At 41.0% G+C, this 20,612-nt stretch overlaps 1 protein-coding gene and 1 pseudogene across 1 annotated transcript; one reads left to right on the top strand and one right to left on the bottom strand.

Annotated features, from left to right (window-relative positions):
• Positions 1-951: 951 nt before the first annotated feature.
• On the top strand, positions 952-1,905 carry OLR96 (olfactory receptor Olr96). The gene is given in 1 exon segment (NM_001171447.1): positions 952-1,905. A coding segment is annotated over 1 exon segment (954 nt).
• A 3,715-nt stretch (positions 1,906-5,620) lies between these two features.
• Positions 5,621-19,474, bottom strand: LOC100350878 (olfactory receptor 52Z1P-like; annotated as a pseudogene).
• Positions 19,475-20,612: the final 1,138 nt, after the last annotated feature.

The following is a 20,612-nucleotide window of genomic DNA, read 5'->3' as shown; positions in this document are numbered from 1 at the left end:
CTAGGAAGAACAAGAACCTGGATGCCCAATACTTGCTTGAATTCTGTAAAGGAATCTTGCATGGTATTCTTCTTTTTTTTTTTTTTTTTTTTTTTTTTTTGACAGGCAGAGTGGACAGTGAGAGAGAGAGACAGAGAGAAAGGTCTTCCTTTGCCGTTGGTTCACCCTCCAATGGCCGCCGCAGCTGGCGTGCTGTGGCTGGCGCACCACGCTGATCCGATGGCAGGAGCCAGGAGCCAGGTGCTTTTCCTGGTCTCCCATGGGGTGCAGGGCCCAAGCACCTGGGCCGTCCTCCACTGCACTCCCTGGCCACAGCAGAGAGCTGGCCTGGAAGAGGGGCAACTGGGACAGAATCCGGGCGCCCCGACCGGGACTAGAACCCGGTGTGCCGGCGCCACTAAGCGGAGGATTAGCCTAGTGAGCCGCGGCGCCGGCCTGCATGGTATTCTTGAAAGTCAAAATACCAAGCTTATAGAGATAAAGAGATACCATGTAAATCACTGCAGGAGATAGAGATAGATAAATGATAGAGAAGATAAGGTAAGGTAAGATATAATAGATGATGGATAGACGGATACAAGGATAATGTAAGACTGGTACCCCAGCCTTGAAAGTTTCTAAAGATAATTATAAAATTTAAAATGTGGAATGGAGTTTGTGTGTCCTACTATAGAAAGTGTTTTTGGAAGAAGAAAATCTATGTTTAAAACAATGTTGAATGGATTTTTTTTTGGGGGGGGGGGAACAGAAAGGAAGTTCTTGGTGGCTATAAAGTGGATATTTTACTTTACTGAAATTACTAGCAATGAAATGGAGAAACACAAAGGAAATGAGTGACTACAGGTAAGCAATGAAATTTTTTTTTCCCCTTTGACTCACGCAGATCAAGCATTGTAATTTCCTCATTAGAAGATGATCATGGAATTGGACAGTCGCTTAATAGTCAGCATTATGGCAACCTCAAACTCCAGCAATATCCTGTCCTCCACATTCTACTTCACAGGTATCCCTGGCTATGAGGACTTTCACCACTGGATTTCCATCCCATTCTGCTTTCTCTACCTTGTTGGGATAGTGGGTAACTGCACCATACTGCATATCGTCCGGATAGACCCCAGGCTCCATGAGCCCATGTACTATTTCCTGGCCATGCTTTCTCTCACTGACATGGGCATGTCCTTTCCTGCAATGGTATCACTCTTCCGGGTGCTGTGGTCCATTTCCAGGGAGATCCAGTTCAGTGTCTGTGTGTTTCAAATGTTTCTAATTCACACTTTTTCCTTCACGGAATCATCTGTGCTCTTGGCCATGGCTCTTGACCGGTATGTGGCTATCTGTCACCCTCTGCGCTATGCTACCATTCTCACTCCAAAGCTCATCATCAAGATTGGGATTGCAGCCCTGCTCAGGAGTGCTATTCCACTAGTCCCACTTCTGGTCCGCTTGACCTTCTTTTCCTTTTGTCACTCTCATGTCCTTTCCCATTCCTACTGTCTGCACCAGGACATTATCCACCTTGCCTGTGCTGACATTAAGTTTAATGTTATATACGGGCTGGTTGTGATCATTATGTTGTGGGGTTTGGACTCTTTGGGTATTTTTGTGTCTTATGTTTTTATCCTTCACTCAGTGTTAAGAATTGCATCCCGTGAGGGGAGGCTCAAGGCCCTCAACACGTGTGCATCCCACATCTGTGCTGTTCTCATTTTATATGTGCCTATGATAGGAGTATCTATTGTCCATCGTTTTGCCAAACACTCTTCCCCGTTTGTCCATATCTTCATGGCACATATCTACTTGTTGGTTCCACCAGTGCTCAATCCAGTCATCTATAGTGTGAAGACCAAGCAGATCCGCCAAGGTATCCTCCACCTCTTTTCTCCCCACAAAATCAGTTCTTTGTGATATAGGCTTGCCCGCAAGACAATAATGGGACTGGCATTGTGGCATAGTGGGTTAAGCTGCTGCTTGCAATGCCAGCACCTTATATAGTCATTGTTTGTGCCCCAGTTGCTACATTTCTGATCCAGCTCCCTACTATCATGCCTCGGAAAGTAGTGGAAGATGGCCCAAGTGCTTGGGCCCCTGCCACCCAATGGAAGACCCGGAAAAAACTCTGGATTCATGGCTTTATCCTAGAACAGCCCAGGCCATTACAGCTATTTGGGTAGTAAACCAGTAGACAGAAGATCTTTCTCTGTATGCTATGCTAATATAGCTCTTAGAATGTATTGTTAATATTATATTCATGTTTATAAAATACACCTTTAAAGAATTTAGAAAACACACATACTCAAACTTATGATGATCCTTCCTAGAAAAATATAGATGCTGAAGAGCTGAATGATTGAATGTAAACTTGAATAAAACTACTACTCAAAGAGTACTCTATACTTTGTGTGTCTGTGTGGGTGCAATTTGTTGAAATCTTTACTTAGTATATACTAAGTTGATCTTCTGTCTATAAAGCTAATTGAAAATGAATCTTGATGAAGAATGGGATGGGAGAGGGAGTGGGAGATGGGATGGTTGCGGGTGGGATGGAGGTTATGGGGGGAAAAGCCGCTATAATTCAAAAGTTGTACTTTCGAAATTTATATTTATTAATAAAAGTTAAAAAAATAAAAAAATAATGAAAGGAAAAAATAGGCAAGTGTGTACTATGAATTGAGAACAGAAGATTTTTCTTACTTTGGGAAATGTAATAATGGAATAATGGTTGGAATTCAGTTCTCTGGTAAAAGTTATCACTTTTAAATCCAAAAGCATTCTTGTTCTTGTCCAATCATAATACTGTGAAGCATCTATCTCATTTGTGTGTGGTTTATGTTACAAGATTTTCCTGCTTGTATTATCTTCTTAGATAACATTGTGTGATTTATTTGCCTTTGAAAGAATTCTCTGCATTGTTGAAGAATCTGTAAAATACCAAGAAGCCCAAATAATAATCAAAAATTTTGTATTCCAACCCCCATCTTAAGGCAAAAATAGAATGTAATTATTCATAATGACAGGTGCTATTGATTATGCATTGGTCAACTTTATGCTACAAAATTACTTTCTGGGCAAACACAATGGCCATGAAAAAAAATAGCAGAGACTTCTACTGTCTTTACCAATAAAGTGTTCAGCAATTTTATAAAAAACACACAAAGTGTTATTAGTAATTGCTTTTTCATTATCCCACGTAGGCTTTCAGTCCTTTAGTCTTATTTATAACTAATCATAATTATATGATGTTATAACAAAATAATAATTTTTAAGAAAACTTTGATGATGAGAATTTGTCACAGTGGTTCAGATGTTGCTTTGGAGAGCCATATCCCACAGTGGAATGTCTGGCTTCAATTCGCAGTTCCTGCTCCTGATTATAGTTCCCTGCTAATTAATATATTGGGAGGCAGCAGGAAACAGCTCAACTACTCTGGTTCCTGCCACTCATGTGAGAAACCCAGATTGTGTTCTGGGTCCCTGTCTTCAGTGTGGTATAGGCCTGACTGCCACAGGCAATTAGGGAGTGAACCAGCAAGTGGAAGATCTCTCTTTGTTTGTCAGTCTGTCTCTCTGCCTTTCAAATAAATGTGAAAAGAGAACAGTACAGATAATGACTTGATTATACATAGAATCTATAAACAGTTATGCACATTTGTAAAAAGAATAATACCAATATAAATTTTTAAGACAATCCATTTAATTAAACCACCAGATGGCATAATATATTTTATTGTTAATTATTATTACTTTATTTTATTATTTTGAATAATTATTTTATTTATTTTTATCTATGTGATGGGAAATATTTTAATTATTTTGTTAACTTAGAGATAAATATTTTCTAGTATATAAAAGGAATTATAATCACAGTAATTAGGGTAAATGGGTTTATAAATGATAAAATATCACCTAGATACTACAACATGTAAATAACAAGACTGATGTAGGAAGAGGAAAGCTAAGAAAATTTTACATGCTTATAAAATACATGAAATGAGCAGTAGATGTTCAGCTAGCAGTTAAGATGCCTGGATTCCATATCTGAGTACCTGTGCTAGATAATCTATCTCTGCTTCCAGACTCCTGCTTCCTACAAATGCAGATCCTGGCAGACAGTGATGATGATCCAAGTGATTGAGCTATTGCCATCCATGTTGAGCACCCAGTTCCTGGCTTTGGTTCTGTTCAGTCCATGGGAGGTCTTTTTCTATTTATATCTGTATGTTTCTCTATCTCTGTGCCTCTCAACTAAGTAACTAAGAAAATAAATTTTTAAGAGTAAAATTGATCCAGTGAACATAATCCTAATCAGATGCCATGATTTTTTCGTCTGGAGAACTGCCTTGGGATAGCCTTGTTCCTATTAAATCAGAATACTGAAGATACTACCAAGTAATCTGGGTCTTGCAGTCAGACCTAATTGGAGACAATTATATTCACTGCCCTGCAAATATTGTGTCTGAGACAAGTTGGTGTCACCAAACTCAGTAAAGAAGTACCTGCTTTCCTGCCTTGGAGGTCCTATAGCAGCCTAGTATTTGTCCCTCTGAGTCATACTTACTTATTTTACATTCTCTGATGTCCTAACACAACTCAGAATGTTTCCTTGTAATAGCCTGCTTTCTTGCTCATTTAATCTAATCAAAAGTGATTTCTAGAGTGTGTAGTCACAAGATGCTATATTACAATAAATAATAAAGGAGATAAAAATAGACATCTTTTGAAAACTAATGGAAGTATTAAGAAGAAAGAAAACCAAGAATTTAACCTATTTGATCTATAGGTCTTATATATAAGAACATATCAAGGATTCCATTTATAAATCATTCACAATTACTACTATTTGAGTGATTAAGCATTTTTCTGTTCAGGTAACATGTATTAAATTACCTGCATCTTCTGGTTCCTGTGATTTCAATGGTCATGCTGGGATAAGAAGTAACCCCTGATATCATGCATTTCACATTCTATCTTCTCCATAGGAAATTGGAATAGAGCTGGTGTTATCTATACCGAAAATGCATTTAAATTTCTTTTTTAAAAGTATCTATTCATATATTTATAAGAATTACAGAGATAGAGGGAAAGATAAAAGAGAGAAAAGGAGAGTGAGAGACCAAGAAAGATTCTTTCATCCTCTGATTCACTCCAAGTGAATGCAATGGCTGGAGCTGGACCAGGCAGAGCCAGAAGCCAAGAACTTCTTCTGGGTTTCTTACATGGGTGTGGGAACCCACACATTTGGGCCATCCTCCACTGCTTTCCCAGGCACATCAGCAGGGAGCTGCAGTGACTTGAATGAGCACTTATATTTGATGCTGGTTTTGCAGACAGTGGCTTAACCCACTGTGCCACAACACTAGCCCCAAATTTCATACTCTATTATGCTGACATTCCACTGATTATTATTTTAATACATTGAAATACTCCTTGTGGTGTCTAAATTCCATGCCTGTTTCTTGTTAGCTCCACCTTAGGAAGATAGCATGAAATATAAATATTTTAAATTCTAATCAAAGCTGAGATATTCTGGAAGTACATATTCCAACATTAATCAGACTTGATATTTAAAACATTTTCACCCATCCTAGGCACCCCTGTTCCTCTTTTCTTCATCTCTCTTGGTTCATTTCAGTTGGCTACAGAGTCCTAGTACTCGCACTCTTATCTCCTTGGTCTTTACCCCATAGACAATGGGGTTCAGGGTGGGTGGCATCAGTAAGTAGAGGTTTGCCAAGAGTATAAGGATGTGCCCAGGCACATGGTGCCCAAAGTGGTGGGTAAAGAAGGAAAAGAAGGCTAGAGTGTAAAATAATAAGATGACACATAAATGAGCTCCACAGGTTCCAAAGGCCTTTTTCCGGGCTTCCCTAGAAGGTAGTCGGAAGACTGTTTTCAGGATAAGCCAGTAGGACAGGGAGATGAGGACAAAGTCCAGCCCTGTGGTGAGGAGAGCAGCAGTGAGCCCATAAATGCTGTTAAGTGCAATGCTGTTGCAGGCCAACTTAGCAATGCCCATGTTCTCACAATAGGTGTGGCGGATGAGGTTGCTCCGGCAGAAGTGGAGCCTCAGAACCAGGAGGACACCGGGAGTGACCACAGCCACGCTCCGAGCCACCAGAACCAGGCCCACCTTGCCAATGAGAGAGCTTGTAAGTAGGGTAGCATAATGGAGAGGTGCACAGATAGCCACATAGCGATCAAACGCCATGGCCAATAGAACAGCAGATTCAGAGAGGAACAAAGCATGGACAAAAAACATCTGAGTGAGGCAAGCAGGAAACGTTACCAGGGAAGGGCCCTTCCAGAAGATGAGAAGCATTTGAGGCACAGTGACAGTACAAAGCAGGACATCGTTGAGGGCCAGCATCGCCAGGAAGATACATGGGTTCGTGGAGGCTCCTGTCCTGAGCCACCACTGCCGTGACCAGCCCATTGCCCATCACAGCCAGGAGGTACATGAAGCTGAAAGGGATGGAGATCCAAATCTGCAAGTCTTCCAAACCTGGGACACCAGTCAGCAGAAAGGTGGTGAACTGAGTAGCTGTATGGTTGGATTTCACTACTGAGAGATGGTCGGATTCTATTTCATGAAAATCAGAAAGAAAAATGCAGTAAGCATTATTAGGAAATTAGCAAGTATTCTTTCTTCCTTGTTAAGACCTAATCATTGCTTTTAGCATAATGATGTGGAAGGAGCAAGAAAAACAATAAAGTGGTCCCAGATAAGTTACTTAAATAATTCAATGATTGTGGACATATGCCTTTTCTTTTACAGGGAAGTTTGTTGTCTTTGCAAAAAAAAAAAAAAAAAAAAAGTGAATCAGAAGATTTAAGAATTGCATTCTTTTTTCTTATAACAATTGTTCTAATCATATAATTTATGTCTATGTCTTGAACTTTTATTGCACCTATTTGATTTTTGTCTTTCTAACTTGACAATAAATTTTTAATTACATAAAAGTGCCTTTTATTTTCTTTCCATAAAACTGAATGGAAGACTGGATAGGGTAGTCCACGTCTGCATTTACAAATTGAATAAGAGGAGAGGAGTGAAATGGCAACTTGACATGTAACCACAGGCAGCATGAACTTGCCAACAATTTTTCCCTTCCTAAGGTAATGAAAAATATTCCCTTAGCCAAATTTTCTATCACAAAGAAAAAATCATTACTCATCTGCTTTTCCATGAAACCTTTGATGGTTATGAGTGAATTATGTAATTTAATGTGCTGTACAAAGTATGACATATTCATGCTCTAATCAGTACTGCCTCACAAGGATTACAACATGAAATCAAATTAGATAAATCACAATTCAGAGTACAGTATGCTTCCATCAGAGTAGCAAAACTCACTGTCAAATGTGAAGTCTATTAATAATTTCATACTTAACTCTGACAGAGCTTTCTCTAGAGTAGAGTGACTATCATTTTTCTATCTACTGACAAGAGTACAAGATGAACCCACAGCAACTTCTTAAATATAATAAGGGTTCTAATTTTAGTATATCAAATAGTATGTTAAACTAAAAATGGTTATTCTCTAAAAAATACCCCAAATGTAAAATTATTCATTATTCAGAGCTACAAAAAATTCAATCTTATAATAAAAATTAATACTTTTGGTAAATAAATAGTGCATGTTTATCAACACTTTGTGGCTTTAACTCTTAGGAAGCTCCAAAATTGTGGAGAATCAATGTTATTAATTCTAAAAAAGAAAAAAAAAGAAAAACTCTATCTAATCTAGAATCTACACAAGCTGCAGTTTTCATGTGAGTCTTCACAGCACCAAGATTACACTGTATTACAAGAAAGCTATCAACATCGCTTGCATTCATTGAAATCTTCCTTTTCACCTTATCCTGACCTCTAGCAAGGAAGGAGAGCAAATCATCACATTATGAGCGTGTGCTTGTCCTATTCTCCTTCACACTGCTTCCTCTCTCCTCTCCTCTCCTCTCCTCTCCTCTCCTCTCCTCTCCTCTCCTCTCCTCTCCTCTCCTCTCCTCTCCTCTCCTCTCCTCTCCTCTCTTCTCCTTTCCAGTTCAGGACAAAAGTATAAGATTTCTAGTCTGAGAGCAAACACATACAATAAATATGGAGATTTTAATGAAAATTCCAAAAGACAAATATATTTGCATGATTTTTTTTAAATATGGAGGTAACCACTATTTTATAATGTCCTTAAAACTGAAAGTTTGTTTGATTTCTCCAGTTGCCTCCTAGCATTGCCAGTCTTTTCTGTATAACCATAATGTAGAAAACAGTTGCATATTTAAATATAACAAATTTAAATAGAAGTTACCACATAGCACAGAAATTGACAATATAGTAGTAATATAAATAATGATTAAAAATATTTATTGGCACTTACAATATACTATATATTTTCCTAAAATCTCTTCTAAGCACTTTACATGTAATATCCAATTTAAGCATCACTGCTACTATATAAAATAAATTGTTATCACCCCAATTTTATATAGAAAGAAACATGGGCACTGGAGGAATGCTGTTCAAGAGTGACAGTCACTACTGAGTATGTAGAACCTATCTTCAGATCCAAGGATAACAATTACATAATGCACAGTTTTCACTGCAGCAATGTTCTAATTTACCTTTTAGAGACATAGTTTTGTTTTGTTTTGTATTTTTTTCTAAATCATTGGGAACAAAAGGCAGATTATGAATTTCCTCTTGGCAACTCTCACAGTGATTAGTCTTAGGTCTTGGATAAAAAGATCTCGCTTGTGAGAACTCAGAGGGGATGTGTGTATATACTCATTTGCATTGTACCTCAACACCTGTAAAAAGAACCTTGGGAATAACATCTAGGCATAAGTCAATTGAATGTTTTCTTTGCTTAGTAGTTGCCTTTACCCCTGAGAGTTCACAGTCAATATTTGGATTAGTTTCCTAGATTAAGTTTTTCATATTCATGAAATGATGCTTCTAATTATGAACTACGTTTGGTAACTTTCTATATCAAATAGAATTTCTGAGCAGCATGTCTGCATATTTTTGTCAACTCAGTATTAAGTGTTTATAGAAAATTATTAGAAATAAGGAGATTCCCTGCACATGACAATTCGGGAACATGAATGTATTTGTGACAAGGCCATATTCCTGATGATGTTTTAAAATACTTCAATTAATTACCAAATGTCTTTCAGTGTGATAAGTTGAGGTTTACTCAGGGAAAATTGTGATGGTATATTTAAAAAACTACAACTTTTCAAACCTGGCTTTTAAATATTAATAGGCATTATTTTATAATGAACCGTTAGGGTTACAGAAAAATTATTCAGAAAGAATGGAAAACACACCTATTCCCTTACTGTCACTCTTATTTCCCTTTTCATTAAGGTCTTACATTGGTAGAATAAATTCATAACAATTGGTCAGTGAATTGTTGATGCCTTCTTATTAGCTGAAGTTCATATTTACATTAGACCTCACCCTGTATATTTATACACATTTTTGTTTTTAAGTTTTTTATAAAAAGAGAATGCATTTCATAAATACAGTTCTGATAATCATGTTTACCTCCCTAAATCTCCATTCCTTTCTTCCTTTCTTTTTTCCCTTTAATTTTTGCAATAACGTAATTTCAATTTAGTTTATAATGCACCACTAGTCATTATGTTCAACAAATAAAAAGTATGGAGACTGTTGTTCCACAGGAGTATAGACAAAGGTTAAAATCAATAATCAAATCATAAGATGTCAGTTTCTTCCTTATACTTTGCTTTTGTTATATTCTCTATTAACTACCACATATCAGAGAAAATGTTTGATATTTGTCTTTTGGGGTGACTTATTTAATTAAGCATAGAGGTCTCTAGTTACATCCATTTTGTTACAAAAGACAGGAGAATTTCATTCCTTTCTATGGCTTAGCAGTATAGTCAGTGTTACAGAGGGAGAGAAAGAAAAATCGTCCATCTGCTGGTTCACTCTCAAAATGACTCCAACATTCATGCTGGGCCAAGCTGAAGCCAGGAACCAGAAGCTTCATCTGGGTTTCACACATGGGATCATGGGCCCAAGTATGTGGGAAATCTCTCTCTGATTTTGCCAGGTCATTTGCAAGGAGCTGGATCAGAAGTAATTATTTTGGACATAAACCAGTGCCCATCTGGGATGCTAGTGTCTGGAGTCTATTCCAAGAAGTCTTTGCTTTTGTCAACATCTTGCAGTTTCCCCAATGTTCTCCTTTAGTGATTTGATGGTTTCAGATCACAGATTTAGATACTTGATCTATTTTGGGCTTCATTTTGACTTTTGTATAAGGTGCAAGTTTTCACACTTCTGCAAGTGCAGATCCAGTTGTCCCAGCACAATTTGTTAAAGAGACTGTGCTTTCTCCAGGGATTGATTTTAACTCCTTTGTCAAAGATCAGTTGGTTGCAGATGTGTGGATTGATTTCTGGAGTTTCTATTCTGCTCTAATTTGTCTACATGTCTATTTTTGTGCCAGTACAAAGATGTTTTGATTATAACTTCTCTGTAGTATATCTTGGAATCTGGTATTGTGATGCCTCCAGATTTATTTTTGTTTTATCAGATTGCTTTAGCTGTTTGGTGTCTCTTGTGTTTCCACATAATTTTAGCATAGTGTTTTCTAGATCTGAGAAGAATGGCATTGGTATTTTGATTGGAATCACATTCTGTATGTAAACTGCTTTTGGTAGTATAGACATTCTGCTGATATTAATTCTTCCAATCCAGGAACATGGAAGATTTTCCAATTTTTTGTATATTCTATTTCTTTCTTTAATATTTCATAATTTTCCTCATAGAAACATTTCACCTCCTTGTTTAAATGTATTCCAAGGTACTTATTTTTTTTTTTGACATTTAAGGTGATAAAGGAGTGTCGCTCCCCCTCTTCGTGGAGGAACGACACAGGACCCTGCGCTGTTCCCTCGTCTGCTCGGCCCTCCCCGGGTTTGCTGCTGGTTCCTCCCGGGTTGGCTACTGTCCCTTCCACCTCCGTGGAAGGGCAGTTCCCCCTGGCCACATTCCCCACTTCCGCAGGGGAGCGGCACACCGCCGGCCGGCTCGTCTCGGGGGGCTGCACAGGTGTTCCTTCAGCTAGATGTTCCCCATAGATGTTCCTGGTGCATGCCGTCTCTCTCCTCCTTTATAGTCCTCCTCCGCCAATCCCAACTCGGCTGCCCACACGCCGAGTACGCTGCTCTCCAATCAGGAGCAAGTCCTACAGTTAATTGGTTGAACTGGAGGCAGCTGTGCGGAAGCTGTTTACTTCTCTCCCAGCGCCATATTGTGGGAGAGCAGATGCATAGAATAAGTCTTAATTCCAGTAACTTAGTCTAGTCCGGATTGCTCCCCACAGATCCCCCTTTCTTTTTATTTTTTTGGCGTTGATACGCGCCTGTCTTCGGTGTCCCGCGGCACACACTCTGCTCTACTTGCTAGAGTTGCCACAGGCTCTTACAAGTCCTATCCATCAGGCAAACCGAATCCGGGTCCTCTCTTCGCCATGTTGTGAGGAGGTTTTTAGGCGCTGATGCGTGCCTGTGTTTGGTGCCCTGCAGCGCATGCTTTGCTCTGCCTGCAGGGGCTTACAAGCTCTATCAGGCAAACCGAATCCAAGCCTTCTCATTGCCTTATTGTGGGGGAGACTTATTAGTGTTGGTTCGTGCCTATCTTCGGTGACCTGCAGCTCATACTCTGGTCGAGCTGCTTGCTGGCGCTTACCGCCTTAAATCAGGCAGACCGAATCCAAGCTTAATATTGTTGTATTGTGGGGAAGCCTTACTGATGTTAATTCGTGCCTGTCTTCGGTGACCTGCGGCGCATAAGCTGCTAGCTGCCCGCAGGTGCTCATCGCCTCACTTGATTAGGCAGACCGAATCCAAGCTCTCACATTGCAGTGTTGTAGGGAGGCCTTTTTATTTCTCTATTTCTCTATCTCCGGGCATTCCTATTTCTCCCATTTTACTTCTGTCTGCCAACATTCCCATTTCTCTCACTCCACTTTTCTCTTATCCCCGCAGCTTCCCGCTGCCTCGCCCTGCCGGCAGCTTCACGGCTCCGCGCAGCTTCCTGGCGCCTCACCCCGCCGGCGGGTTCCCGGCTCTGCGCGCACGCTCCGCGGTCTCCACGCACTTCGCGCCCGCACCACGGCCTCGCGCCAATGCCCCGTGCTCTCTCTGCACGCGGCGGCTTCCGCGAATGTTTCCGCCACCACCGGCATTCAGTCCAAGTTCCCCGGACTAACCTGGCGAATCCTGGCGGCCCACGTCTCTGCCTCTGGTTCCAGATCTTCGCCTCTTGCTCCCCAGGGTGACTTGAAGAATTCCAAGATGGCTTGGCCTGCACTCGCGGCTTCATCCTCCCTAACATTTTTCTCTACCCGGTGTGTTTCCCTAAGTTTTCTTCCAACAATATTCCTCCCTCATTTCTCCTGGCCTCTCCCCACAGTCCGTATCCAAGTCTAAGTTTCTTATAGGTTTCACTTTCACTTTCAACCTGCAGTCCGTATCTGAGTCTAAGTTTCTTCTTGCTTTCACTTTAAATCCTAACTTCTTTCCCACAGTCCGTATCCGAGTCCAAGCCTCCTCCAGGTTTCACTTTCGCTTTCAATCTCCTAGCTTCCCCGCCATAGTCCGCATCCGAGTCTATGAAAGCTTTCACTTTCGCTTTCAATCCTAACTTCTTTCCCACAGTCCATATCCAAGTCTATGCCTAGGCTTTCAATAGCTTCTTCCAGCACCTTTCTCGTCCGGCTTTCCCCTAGGCTCTTCGCTAGTCTCTCTCTCCGGTATTTTCCTGCTTCTTCCCGTTTCTTCCCTCCTAAGTTTCCTATCCGTCCTAGGTTTCCTATCCGAGTCAGGTTTCCTATCCGAGTCACGGCACCATTATGTCGCTCCCCCTCTTCGTGGAGGAGCAACACTAAACCCTGCCTAGGCTTCATATCCGAGTCACGGCACCATTATGTCGCTCCCCCTCTTCGTGGAGGAACGACACAGGACCCTGCGCTGTTCCCTCGTCTGCTCGGCCCTCCCCGGGTTTGCTGCTGGTTCCTCCCGGGTTGGCTACTGTCCCTTCCACCTCCGTGGAAGGGCAGTTCCCCCTGGCCACATTCCCCACTTCCGCAGGGGAGCGGCACACCGCCGGCCGGCTCGTCTCGGGGGGCTGCACAGGTGTTCCTTCAGCTAGATATTCCCCATAGATGTTCCTGGTGCATGCCGTCTCTCTCCTCCTTTATAGTCCTCCTCCGCCAATCCCAACTCGGCTGCCCACACGCCGAGTACGCTGCTCTCCAATCAGGAGCAAGTCCTACAGTTAATTGGTTGAACTGGAGGCAGCTGTGCGGAAGCTGTTTACTTCTCTCCCAGCGCCATATTGTGGGAGAGCAGATGCATAGAATAAGTCTTAATTCCAGTAACTTAGTCTAGTCCGGATTGCTCCCCACAAGGAGGAGAGAAAAAGGTTTAAAATTAAACATATTCCATTTCACACATGTACCATGGTTTCTTTATCTGTTCAACCACTGATAGACATTGAGGCTGTTTCTGTATCTCAACTATCGTGAATAATACTGCACTGGAGGAAATCCTGCCATTGCCACAACAGGGATGAACATGAAGTACATCAAGGTAAGTGAGATAAGCCAGACACAGAAAACAAATGCTGCATAATGTTGTTTATTGGTGGAATCTAAAAAGTTGACTTCAGAGACAGAGTAGAACAATGGTTTCTAGGAGATGGGAAAAATGAGAAGTTGTTGATAGGGTAAAAATTTACAATTATAAAATAAATTAATTCTGGAGTTCTGTGTTCATAGTTAATAATGTATTGTTTATTAGAATTTTTCTGAGTGATTTTAAATATCTTTACTACACACACATGCACACACATAGAGGCATACAGATAAAATGGTAACTTTTTTTAGTGATGGAGGTGTTGATTAATATGTAGTAATTATTTTACTGTGTATATATCTACCAAATTACCACACTGTATACCTCGAATATTTCAATTTTTTAATTATTCCTCCATAAAAGTAAAACAAATTTAAAATTAGTGTGGCTGATATTCTGGCACAACAGGTTAAACTGTTGTCTGTAATGTCAGCATCCCATATGAACATTTCAAATCCTGATTGCTCCACTTCTGATCCAGCTCCCTGACAATATGCTTGGAAAACAGGGGAAGATAGTCCAAGTGCTTTGGCTACTTCCACCCACATGTGAGACCCAGATGGAGCTCCTGGCTCCTGATTTTGGCCTGGACCAACCCTGGCTATTATAGTCCTTTAGGCAGTGAACCAGCTCTCCACTATGCCTGGGAAAGCAGTGGAAGATGGCTCAAGTCCTTAGGCCCCTGCACCCACGTGGGGGACCCAGAAGAAGCTCCTTGTTTCAGACTTCAGATCAGCGAAGCTCTGGCAATTGAGGCCAATTAGGGAGTGAACCCGTGGATGGAAGACCTTTCTCTCTCTCTCTCTGCCTCTCCTTTTCTCTGTGTAACTCTGACTTTCAAATAAAATAAATAAATCTTTAAAATCAAATGGAAAGCCACTGTAAAAGATGTGAAATGAAGACTATTTTTAATGAGCTCTTCTAGACTCATAAAAACATAACAAAGATAAGACAACTTGAAGACAGGTCAATAGAAATTTCTCAGACAAAAATACAAGGATTGAGGGGAATGAAAAACACAATAGCAAACACTCTGGAGCCATATGATCTACTATATGAAAAAACATGACACATGCATGATTACATACCAGGAGAAAAAGAAAATGGAGTAGAAGGGACACATGAGGTGGTAATGTCTTTGAACTTTTGAAAATCAATGATTGAAACTACACCACAGACCCAGAAAGCCCATTCAACACCAAAGAGTAATAATACTAAGATGACCACATCTAGTCACATCTTACTCAGCAGAAGGAATCATCAATCAGAGAAACCTTGGAAAGAAGCTGTGAAGGGACCACTTCCCAATAGAGGTACAAAGGTGTAGCAAAACTGTATTGAGAAACATGAAAGCAAGAGAGTAGAGTGAAATACTTAAAGTACTAAAAAATCCAAGATATCCTAACTAGTTAAAATGTTCAAAAATGTGAGGAGAAATGCAGATATTTTTCAAATCCAAAATGACAAGAAAAAAAATTTATTCTGGGGCTGACGCTGTGGCATAGCAGGTAAAGCCGTTGTCTGTAGTGCTGGCATCCCATATGGGTGCCAGTTTGAGTCCCAGCTGCTCCACTTCTGATCCAGCTCTTTGCTGTGTCCTGGGAAAGCATTAGAAGATGGCCAAAGCTTTTGGGCCCCTGCACTCATGTGGGAAACCCGGAAGAAGCTCCTGGCTCCTGGCTTCAGGTCGGTGCATTTCTGGCTGTTGCAGCCAACTGGGGAGTAAACCAGCGGATGGAAGACCTTTCTCTCTGCCTCTGTCTCTCCTTCTCTCTGTGTAACTCCAACTTTCAAGTAAATAAATATTTTTTTTAAATTATTCTAAGACAGCAAATCTGTGTTGCAACAAATGTTGAAAGAACTTCTTAAAATAAAAGAAAAATTAAATACATCAGAAACAATCTTCCATTGTGAAAAGTGTCACAGGAGAAACAAATAGAAATAAAATGCAACACAACTTTTCTTATAGCTATAAAGGGAATAACACTCTAAGTGTTAATTGCAAATGGATAATGGAGTAGAATGCCCCTTCTATTTCAACTATAGGTCACCTCTACTCTGCTTTTTCTTTATGAATTTTCTCTTCCTAATATTTCATAGAAGTGAACTGATGCAATACTTGTCCTTCCTCTGGATTATTTCACTGAGTATAACGTGGAGGTTTATCCACTTTGTAGCATGTGTCAGAACTTATCGCTTTTCATGGTAGGGTAGTCTTCATCCCATATATGTATATCACATTTTATGTGTTTATTCATCTGTTGAGGGGGACCTGGATTATTTGTACATGTTGGCTATTGGGAACAAAGGTGCATTTAAAGTTGCCATATAAATGTATGTTAGGGTAGTTGATTTAAGTTATTTTGGATATTTATTTAGGAGTAGAATTTCTGAATAATATGGTTATCTATGGTTAGCTTTTTGAAAAATCATCAAATATTTTTGGGCAGAGGCAACCCAGTTTTATAAACCCATCAATAATGTATGAGAGTGCCAGTTTCTCCATATCCTCAAAAATATGTATTACTTTCCATTAAAAAAAGCCAGGGCGCTCAGTAGGTTAATCCTTTTCCTGTGGTGCCAGCATCCCGTATGGGTGCCGGTTCGAGGATTAATCTACTGCGCCACAACATCAGCCCTCATTTTGAATTTTTGATCTTCTCTTTTATTTCTTCTTGATTATCTCTTACACATGTTAATTTAGTTATTATTATTTTTAAAAAACCCTTTATTTAATGAATACAAATTTCATAGCTACAACTTTAGGAATATAGTGGTTGTTTCCCCCATACCCGGCCCTCCCACCCCGACTCCTGTCCCACCTCCTCCTCCTTCTCCCATCCCTTTCTTCTTTAAGATTCATTTTTAATTAACTTTATATACAGAAGACCAACTCTATACTAAGTAAAGATTTCAACAATTTGCATACACACACACGAAGTATAAAGTACTGCTTGAGAACAAGTTTTACAGCTAATTCTCATAGTGCATTTTACTCTTCATAGTAAAAATATAAATGACTTAATTACTGAGTTTATACTATTAGCAGATTCTGAATTTGTCTCTATGGTTACTTTTGCCAGTGAATTTCTTACTTTCTGATGTTCTCTTCTTCAGTAGCATCTATTGGTAGTTTGAACTAAGAGCCTACTCCGTATGCTCATGTGGACTCAGGGGTCCAAGCCCTTAGGCCATCTTCCATTGCTTTCCCAGGCCATAAACAGGGAGCTGGATGGGAAGAGGAGCAGCCTGAATACGAACCGGTGTCCCATATGGGATGCTGCCACTGCAGGCGGAGGCTTTAACCTATATTCTGAGGTGCCAGCCCCTGGTACAGTCTTCTTAACTAGCAATTTCTCACTCCTTTTGCACAGTAAATATCTTATCCTAGTGTCTCCTAGCCTGTAAGATTTTTACTAATAAGTCTACTGTCAGCTGAATTCAAATATCTTTAGATGTTACTCAGGTTTTTGCTTCCCATTGCTTCTTAAAACCCTGGACATTTTTCAACAATACCTCTTGTGGCGGACTTAGTAGAGTTACATCTGACTGGGGACTTTTGATCTTCCTGTACTTGGATAGTTGTATCCTTCTCTGTAACTTTGGCATTCTCAAGTCCCTATTGAGACCCAGTAATGTAGAAATTTGCTGTTATTATGCTATCCCAAAATTTCTGTATCGTCTTTCCATTCTTGTTCACTTTTTACTCTTTCTCCAACTCTATTTCTTTTTCACAAATATTTGTTTATTTTATTTGAAAGGCAGAATTACAGAGAGAAAGGGAGAGAGAGAGAGAGAAAGAGCGAGAGAGAGAGAGATGAAGGAGAGATCTTCCATCTGCTGGGTCACTCCGAAATGGCTGCAATGTGTGGAGCTGGACCAAACAAAGCCAGGAGCCTGGAGTTTCTTCCAGGTCTCCCACATGGGTGCAGGGTCCCAAGCACTTGGGCCATCTGCCACTGCTTTCCCAGGCACATCAGCAGGGAGCTGGATGGGAAGTAGAGCAGCTGGGAATTGCACTGGCACGCATTTGGGATGCTAGCACTGCAGATGGCTGCTTTACCTGCTACACCACAGCACTGACTCCCCTTCTACTCGATTTCAAATAGCTCATCCTTAAGCTCACTTACTAATTCTTCTGTTTGTATGCTTCTGCTAAAAGTAGATTCTTCCCCCCTCCTTCTTTTTCCATTTTAATTAGTTAACTATTCCACTCAAGTATTTCTGTTTGATTTTATTTTGTCTACCTCAAACTCTGTTAAGTTTCTCTGATAAAGTATTGAAATATTTCTGTGTTTCCCTGGAGGTTTTTGTTAAGTTTCTACGAATCAGATTTTTTTAAAGATTTATTTATTTATTTGAAAGTCAGAGTAACACAGAAAGAGAAGAGGCAGAGAGAGAGAGAGAGAGAGAGAGAGGTCTTCCATCCGATGGTTCACTCCCCAGTTGACCTCAACAGCCGGATCCATGCCGATAAGAAGACAGGAGCCAGGATCTTCCTCAGGGTCTTCCACATGGGTGCAGGGGCCCAAGGACTTGGGCCATCTTCCACTGCTTTCCCAGGCCATAGCAGAGAGCTGGATGGGAAGTGGAGCAGCCAGGTCTTGAACCAACGACTATGTGGGACGCTGGCGCTTCAGGCCAGGGCGTTAACCTGCTGTGCCACAGTGCCGGCCCCTACAAATCAGATTTTTAAAAATTCTCTGCTTGAGATTTCATCATAGTGGTTGCTCTATGGCTGCTTTATAGTGCTTTATTTTGTCTGTCAGGTGAAGATATGGGTCCTCAAATATTCTTGACACATGGTTCTATATAATAACTTCTTAATGTGGAAGGAATTGGTATTTATTACAGTCTTCATAATTTGGCTTTGGCTGTAGCTATTCTTCCTAAAAATCTAAATGCCTTGATCATGGACACTATTTCAGGGGTGAATAGTGCTCTACATATGTCCCTGGTTGCTATAGTTGATGTATTGCCATTTTTGAACACTAGAGGGTGCCCCAAGTCCAGGTTTGTTGTGATTTTACAGTTGATGCTTGAGATGAACTGGAAGATTGCCTGAAAGGGACAGTCTATGGGCATTGGCACAGCAGTTACACTGTTATTTGGAATGCCTGTATACTATATAAGAGTGCCTAGGTTTGAGTTCTGATTCCACTCTCCATTCTAGCTTCCTGCTAATGCACATACTGGGAGGCACGAGGAGACAGCTCAAGTAATTGGGTCCCTGCCACCCATGTGAGAGACCCAAGATTGAATTTCTGGTTCCTGGCTTTGACCTGGCCCAGCCATGACTGTTGCAGGCACATGGTAAGTAAACCAGTAGATGAGATATCTCTGTTTCTCTGTGTCTCTCTACTTTTCAAATAAATAAATAAAATTAAATTATTAAAATTAACAAGTAACTATATTTAAAAAAAATAACAATGAATAAAAGATATAGTCTGTTACTGCTAGCTCCACCTGGGCCAAGGTGAACCCAGATGTCTCTTTCACAGTTATCAACAAGTTTGGTCAGCTGTTACAGGATTCTCATTGACAGTGGGTCTCACTGTGAAGGGACCAGTCCTAGGCCCTTTGTAATGATTTAATACCTATTTCCCTCTTCTCCCAAGTGGCCAATGATTCTGTCCATATTGTACAGCCTGGCACTGGGGGAGGAATGGCTGGGCAGTATTTTGATACTCAATGCTACAAGGTTGGGTAGCACCTGGAGCCTGCAGCCTGCTGAGAAAACAACATAGTGGCAGCACCTAAATTCACGCTCTGTGGGCTGTATGGTGCTGTGGCGTGCCTGCATGCTCGGTCTGGAATAACCAGCTGCAGATAGTACTGGACAGAATACAAGTCCATCCAACTTGGCTGTGTGTTTCTTCCTGGCATGGGGTGGGTCCAGAAGCTCTGCCCATATGGCCCTGGTGGGTCCAGATGTTCTGTCCATAGGTACTGGCCTAGACAAAAGGGTTATTGCCATTATTCTGGTTTTAAGTTTCACCAGATTGGCACTGAGTTTCCAGGCAGATTCCTAAACTTATTTCCCTTCCTACCCCTAGCATGTGGGGTCTTTCAGGCTCTGCTGCCTGAGGTAAGGCAATGGGTGGTGAAAGCAATCCCATGACTACCAGTCTAAGGAAGTGTCAGAGGCTTGCCTAGCGGGTGCTGGCCTGGATGCCGAGGCCACGGGGTTCTCTATGTCGTGGGTTTCACCGAAGTGACCATGTGCTGGGTGCTAAGCCAAATGCCTGGACTTAGTTCCCCCACTCTTCCCTAAAAGAGCAGTCTCTCTCTGCACAGGGCCCTGCTTAGAGTTGTGGGAGGGGTGATGCAGCAACTCTTTTCTTTCTGCCTTCTTCAAGCCCTCTTTTGTTATAATTATGCTAAAACCACTTACTGTTTCCTCTCATCTGATTGCTTTAGCTCCTGTGCTGACAGTTATATGCAGAATAGCTATTTAAATCTCTGGTGAGATTATTGCAGGATTCCATGCTTACTTTCTTGGTCACGTCAATGTAACTTTAAGAACATTGCATTTTGAGTCAAATTTACCTCATAACAAACCCCAGTTTTGTCCACTTTTAACCATGTGATCAATTATCAAATATCACTGTTTCAAATTTTCACCTAAAATAAAAAAACATATATTTGATTTTAGAAAAACAAAACAGCAACGAGGGGCGGCCAGCACTGTGGTGCGGTAGATTAATCCTCTGCCTACAGCACCGGCATCCCATATGGGCACAAGTTCTAGTCCCTGATGCTCCACTTCCAATCCAGCTCTCTGCTATGGCCTGGGAAAGCAGTAGAAGATGGCCCAAGTCCTTGGGACTCCACAACAACGTGAAAGACACTGAGGGGGCTCCTGGCTCCTGTCTTTGGATCAGATCAGCTGAGCTCCGGTCATTGCAGCCATCTGGGGAGTGGACCAGCGGATGGAAGAC

Source organism: Oryctolagus cuniculus, chromosome 1, assembly GCF_964237555.1.
Source record: "Oryctolagus cuniculus chromosome 1, mOryCun1.1, whole genome shotgun sequence".
Lineage (NCBI taxonomy): Eukaryota > Metazoa > Chordata > Mammalia > Lagomorpha > Leporidae > Oryctolagus > Oryctolagus cuniculus.
This window is presented reverse-complemented; position numbering and strand designations above follow the sequence as displayed.